The sequence below is a fragment of the Ictalurus punctatus genome, chromosome 15 (assembly GCF_001660625.3).
Source record: "Ictalurus punctatus breed USDA103 chromosome 15, Coco_2.0, whole genome shotgun sequence".
NCBI classification, from domain to species: domain Eukaryota; kingdom Metazoa; phylum Chordata; class Actinopteri; order Siluriformes; family Ictaluridae; genus Ictalurus; species Ictalurus punctatus.
The window spans coordinates 4,872,208-4,878,396 of record NC_030430.2 but is presented as its reverse complement, the minus strand read 5'-3'; the positions used below and the strand labels follow the sequence as shown (position 1 = coordinate 4,878,396).

Below are 6,189 nucleotides of genomic sequence, written 5' to 3'. Positions count from 1 at the left end.
GTTTTGTGGCAGTTAAAAATGAATTTCTTTCAATCCTTAAAGCAACTGAAAAAGAGGAGTGCCTTAAGTCTCTGAATGGCTTGAGATATACCTTGATTAACCCCCCTTATGCTCACTTTAATTTCTATTATAGTTTCTTTTAAAATATGTAGCTATTATTATTATTATTATTATTATTATTATTATTTGTTGTTGTTGTTGTTGTTGTTGTTGTTGTTGTTGTTTTCTCTCCTTGTTAAAGTATGATGCTTGGATTTATTTTTGGTATGCTCAACAATGATAATGCTTGTTAGTTACTTGAAGTAAACTTGATGTTTATTAAAGATTTTTTTAAAACAACAGCCTGCAAATGTAGGTATTTATTTTGACTGCAAGTTATTTTTTATTTCACTTTTAACTTCACACTGTAAAGCATTTTGATAAATGTATGAACGTTTCCATTTATTATTATTATTATTAAAGTGCTTACACGGGTTATAAATGGGAGTAGTCTAATCCTCCTGCCTGCAGGTGGCAGCAGAGACATCCGTGTTTCCTCTCAGTGTAGGAAGGACCTAAAACACAGACCAGGAAAAACACAGCACGGTGATAATACTAACGTAATAAGCGCTCAAGTAGACCTGGAGATTCAGTTTAGAACGTTTCCCAAGCCCTGTATTAAACTCTAATGTACACATTCAAACCCATCTGTGTATAAACATTACATTCGGGACACGTTCATGTAGTTATGCGCGGAAGTTGAGCTGAAAGTTTGAGACACTCCAAAGAGCTCTGCGCAGGTAAATGAGCTGTTTACACAATGTGTTGATATTTATATAAACAACATACGCTTATTATTAATGCTAATGACATTTCAGACAAGACACTACAGGTTAATATAGAAGTTTTATTTCAAAAGCAGTGGATACTACAATCAGTCTTTGCCATGTAATTTGCTGATATTGATATTTTTTGTACTGGAACTCAAAATTGGACTTTTTTTAATGTAAATAATGCTTCATCTAATTAAATGTGCAGACTTATACAGAATAATAATCAACATTATGGGAAATGTTTCTGTAATATTATAATACGGTGCTCAACTGTGATGAGCAGAAAGCACAACACCTCGAACCGTGAGGCAGATGTGCTCCAGATGTGCTCCAGCTGCAGAAGACCACTAGGATTGGCAGAACATCGCCTGGTCTGTACAGTTTGGGTGAGTCTGTGCTCATTGTAGCCTCAGGGTCCTACTTTTGGCTGATACCGGAATGAAACCTAATGTGGTCTTTTGCTGTTGGAGTCCATCCGCATCAAGGTTTGACAAGTCGTGCTTTTCTGAGATGCTTTTCTGCTCCCCATGGTTGTAAAGAGTGGTTATTTGAGTTAATGTAGACTTCCTGTCAGCTCGCCCCACAGTCTGGCCGTTCTGCTCTGACCTCAGTCATCAACAAGTTTCAGATAATACTGTAGTCGCACGCGTACAAAACAATGAACCAAACATTTTGTCTGTTCTGTTTCTGAGTTTTGATATTTTTATTACACTTTATGAGAACACTTATCAAGAATTGTCAATTTTATGAAAATGCGGCATTGAATTATTTAGTCTATGTTTGACTTTAAGTGGAGACTATTAAAAGTCTCATTCGTTACGTTTAATATTTTACACTACCTAAATAGAGACAGTCTGTCGCCAAATCTCATCCGAGACACATAAACAGTGTTGAAATGCCACAGAGCTCAATCTCGAGTCAGTGCTTACATGTTTTTCACTGTTAAACAGAATATGCACAGGACTTTACAATACAGCTGATCAATTATAATGTCAACAAGGACAACCGAGGATATGAATTAGCCAAAGGGCAACTGTTCAAACCAGAATTGTTAAGAAGTTGCCTATATCATGTTTAAGGTAATGATTAGCGACCAGGGAGTCATTCAACAGCTGTTTAAAAAAGACCATTTACCAAAAACAGTTTGTTCGAGCATTTTAAACATGACGCGAGCATATAATTGAGTGCAGTCGCCTCACTTCCAAATGATGAAACCGAGATGTTTAAAGTTCATTAATCAGTCCCTCCAGGATTTCACGATTATGAGATCGCAGAAATCTACACAAAATCAAGCAAACTCCTTAATATTCAGAGGGGCTTGCAATTTTTCAAATTTACTACAGATTTTCTGCAGATTTGGGCCAAGACATGTCATGTGAGATCATCAGTATGCGCATTCAGCCAAAACCCTCTTTGATTCACGTGTTGAACATGAGTACAGCTAAAAGGACCCTGTTAAGATTTCGCTGAGACCGGCCTCAGAATTAAATTATGTTGTGGTTTTGTGTCTTTTATTTTTAATGCTAATTGATGATGGTATGCCTAAACACGTTTATCTTTTGTGCAAAGGACCAATTTTTAAAAAATCCCACTCCTGCCTGCACTCAAAGTTATTATTTTCGCTTGTACCACAGCATTGGTGTAATCGTGAATTTGATTGGTCAGAAGGTGTTGACTAATTTTCTATAGCAGCAACTCTGGCTGTAGTTCCGACTGCAAGGCAAATAAGAGGTTTATATAAATGTGCTCGTCCTACGTTATTGTTTTTATAGTAACAACTTAACCATGGACTTGTATGGCAAACGCTTCATGTAATTTAATCTGATAAAAATGTGTAGTTTTTTAGTAAATTTGAAAAAATGTGAGAGGAATAAAGCCTTTCAGTGTGTGCTGCTATTGGAAAGTATTCAACTTCAGCTGGGTAACAGTACCTCTGCTTTACGTCAGGTCTCATTGCACCACCCTGTCGTGGATTATTTTCCTATAACAGCGCGACCCATCATGTTTTATTCCTCACATGTACCTGCCTGCACTATTTACTAATGAAAATCTAAACAAATTAGTCACTTAAAACACAATTGTATCTTGGATAACACGTTTACTGAAGAGGAATTTATGGAACAACACCCGCTGTTGTTTGTAAAGGAAACCTGTACCAATACATTTTAGTGTATTACGTGATGTTAACTAATTTGTGTGTATTTCAAAGGTGTAACTCAGTACTACCTCTCAAAGTCAATAATACCTCTCTACTTGTTTTTCAGGAGGAACTTTAGGAGAATAATTTAGGAAAGAATGGATATAAAGCCAGCAGGTGGCTCTCGGCTCTTACAGAAGTTTAAACCACAGCTGATAGATGCTCTGTGTGGAGATCCTGACTTTCTGCTCCAGCACTGTCATTCATCCCGTTTATTGACCCAGAGAGAATATGACCACGTCAAAGCCTCTGCAGTACCGTGGGAAAAAGCCCGGGACATCCTGGATTACATGATGGGCAAAGACAGAAAACGTGTTCACGTATTCCTGAATCTTTTAAAGGAAAAAGAGTTACAAGAGACATTTCCTAAACTGGGATTTCTCAACGAGCTGCCTCTGAGCAAATCAAACACTATAGGTACTACAGCAGCCCTGCAAGATAAATAATAATACTGGATATTTAAATTATTTAATAATATCTGAACGTTAATTAATTTGTACCTTGTAGGGAAGAAGAGGAAGAAAAGCAAAGAAAAGCATCCGGAAGAAGACGATCCCAGAAATCAGCCGTGCAAAGTAATAAAAAGTAAGATTCCCAGACTGAGGTTTCTTGAGTTCTTTATCCAGACTCTAAACTAGGTTTTCATTTTGTAGATTCATGTTCGTGTTCACTTTCAGATTTCCTGCTGCCACATTTCACATGTTCTTGCCATCTCAATGACAGGGTCGTCTTTCTCAGCAGGCAGCAGGACGGTGACGGAGAAGGAGCTCATGATGGTGGCTCGCCGCATTGGTGCTGACTGGAAGGAAGTGGGCAGAGTGGCGCTGGAGATCCCCAGCGTAAAACTGGAACAGATCGTAGAGGAGAACCCGCACAACCACAGAGAGCGGGTGTTCAGCATGCTGCGTCTCTGGAGCATGCGAGAGAGGGATAAAGCCTCGGCCACTCGCCTGCACTCGCTCCTCACGCAGGAGGAAAGCAGCGTGACGCCCAGGAGCATCGACTTCCTACTGGAGGAGAGCTAAAGTTAGCGTTACTGCTTTCTGTTCCCATTACACATTATTACTAAGGTGGATGTGTGGTGATGATTTTATGCACCTGTATATATTGTATCATAGGAGGAAGGGTTTCAAAGTAGCTACATGGACAGATTTACTTCCTTGATCTTATAACATCTTTAAAAAAATTTGTTATTTTGTTTTTCAAAAATAATTTTGTAACATTATTGTTGTATATCATTTCCTATCCTATAATATCCTAGTTTGCATGTTCTCATGTGTGCTGCAATATATATATATATATATATATATATATATATATATATATATATATATATATATATATATACACACAGTATCTCACAAAAGTGAGTACACCCCTCACATTTTTGTAAATATTTGATTATATCTTTTCATGTGACAACACTGAAGAAATGACCCTTTGCTACAATGTAAAGTAGAGAGTGTACAGCTTGTGTAACAGTGTAAATTTGCTGTCCCCTCAAAACAACTCAACACACAGCCATTAATGTCTAAACCGCTGGCAACAAAAGTGAGTACACCCCTAAGTGAAAATGTCCAAATTTTGCCCAATTAGCTATTTTCCCTCCCCGGTGTCATGTGACTTGTTAGTGTTACAAGGTCTCAGGTGTGAATGGGGAGCAGGTGTGTTAAATTTGGTGTCATCACTCTCACACTCCCTCATACTGGTCACTGGAAGTTCAACATGGCACCTCATGGCAAAGAACTCTCTGAGGATCTGAAAAAAAGAATGTTGCTCTACATAAAGTGCACGTGCTCAGCGTCATATCCAGAGATTGCCTTTGGAAAATAGATGTATGAGTGCTGCCTGCATTGCTGCAGAGGTTGAAGGCGTGGGGGGTTAGCCTGTCAGTGCTCAGACCGTACGCCACACACTGCATCAAATTGGTCTGCATGGCTATTGTCCCAGAAGGAAGCCTCTTCTAAAGATGATGCACAAGAAAGCCCGCAAACAGTTTGCTGAAGACAAGCAGACTAAGGACACGGATTACTGGAAGCATGTCCTGTGGTCTGATGAGACCAAGATAAACTTATTTGGTTCAGATGGTGTCAAGCGTGTGTGGCGGCAACCAGGTGAGGAGTACAAAGACAAGTGTGTCTTGCCTACAGTCAAGCATGGTGGTGGGAGTGTCATGGTCTGGGGCTGCATGAGTGCTGCCGGCACTGGGGAGCTACAGTTCATTGAGGGAACCATGAATGACAACATGTACTGTGACATACTGAAGCAGAGCATTCGGAGACCCTCCCTTCGGAGACTGGGCCACAGGGCAGTATTCCAGCATGATAACGACCCCAAACACACCTCCAAGATGACCACTGCCTTGCTAAAGAAACTGAGGGTGAAGGTGATGGACTAAACCCTATTGAGCATCTGTGGGGCATCCTCAAACGGAAGGTGGAGGAGCACAAGGTCTCTAACATTCACCAGCTCCGTGATGTCATCATGGAGGAGTGGAAGAGGACTCCTGTGGCAACCTGTGAAGCTCTGGTGAACTCCATACCCAAGAGGCTTAAGGCAGTGCTGGAAAATAATGGTGGCCACACAAAATATTGATACTTTGGGCCCATTTTGGACATTTTCACTTAGGGGTGTACTCACTTTCCTTGCCAGTGGTTTAGACATTAATAGCTGTGTGTTGAGTTATTTTGAGGGGACAGCAAATTTACACTGTTACACAAGCTGTATATAATCAAATATTTACAAAAATGTGAGGGGTGTATATGTATATGTGTGTGTGTGTATATATATATATATATATATATATATATATATATATATATATATATATATATATATATATATATAATGTAGTTAAATATAATGATACATTCCAAAAGGATTCATGGTGCAGACGGATCTCTCAGGAACAGATTTGAGTTTTAGTATGTTTTTTATTTGTATATAAATTTCTGGGCTTTTTTTTATTTTGTGTCTTTTGTACTGGTTGCATTAAAAAAATATTGCTCCCAATGACTTATACAGAGTTCATACTTCTTTTAAACAGAAACAAAGAAATTGCACAGGCTTATATGCTGAATTTCATCCCCAATATCAACAGGGTATCAATCGTGTGAACTGTATGAATGCATATGTGAGCTGCTTACTGAGCACCTCAGAGTAAATTTGTTCTTCAGTTCA

The 6,189-nt window shown here is 38.9% G+C and overlaps 1 protein-coding gene across 4 annotated transcripts; it reads left to right on the top strand.

Annotated features, from left to right (window-relative positions):
* The first annotated feature begins 538 nt into the window (after positions 1 to 538).
* On the top strand, positions 539 to 6,021 carry zgc:174906 (CARD and Death domain-containing protein). 4 transcript variants are annotated; one of them, XM_017486394.3, is made up of 5 exons: positions 539 to 779; positions 1,096 to 1,198; positions 3,077 to 3,426; positions 3,517 to 3,594; positions 3,751 to 6,021. In XM_017486394.3, exons 3-5 carry the CDS (start codon positions 3,108 to 3,110, stop codon positions 4,032 to 4,034), a joined length of 681 nt encoding a protein of 226 aa, XP_017341883.1. In that variant the 5' UTR covers positions 539 to 779; positions 1,096 to 1,198; positions 3,077 to 3,107; the 3' UTR covers positions 4,035 to 6,021. The 4 variants fall into 4 exon arrangements, with proteins under 4 accessions (XP_017341883.1, XP_017341879.1, XP_017341880.1 ...); XM_017486390.3 differs by having other exon boundaries at positions 3,733 to 6,021; XM_017486393.3 differs by having other exon boundaries at positions 540 to 779; positions 3,748 to 6,021.
* Positions 6,022 to 6,189: the final 168 nt, after the last annotated feature.

Coding starts and splice junctions, on each gene's coding strand:
- zgc:174906 (XM_017486391.3), top strand. CDS start 3,108: ATGGATATAAAGCCAGCAGGTGGCTCTCGGCTCTTACAGAAGTTTAAA. Junction 3,427..3,516: donor GAGCAAATCAAACACTATAG/GTACTACAGCAG, acceptor TGTACCTTGTAG/GGAAGAAGAGGAAGAAAAGC. Junction 3,595..3,732: donor GCCGTGCAAAGTAATAAAAA/GTAAGATTCCCA, acceptor TCTCAATGACAG/GGTCGTCTTTCTCAGCAGGC.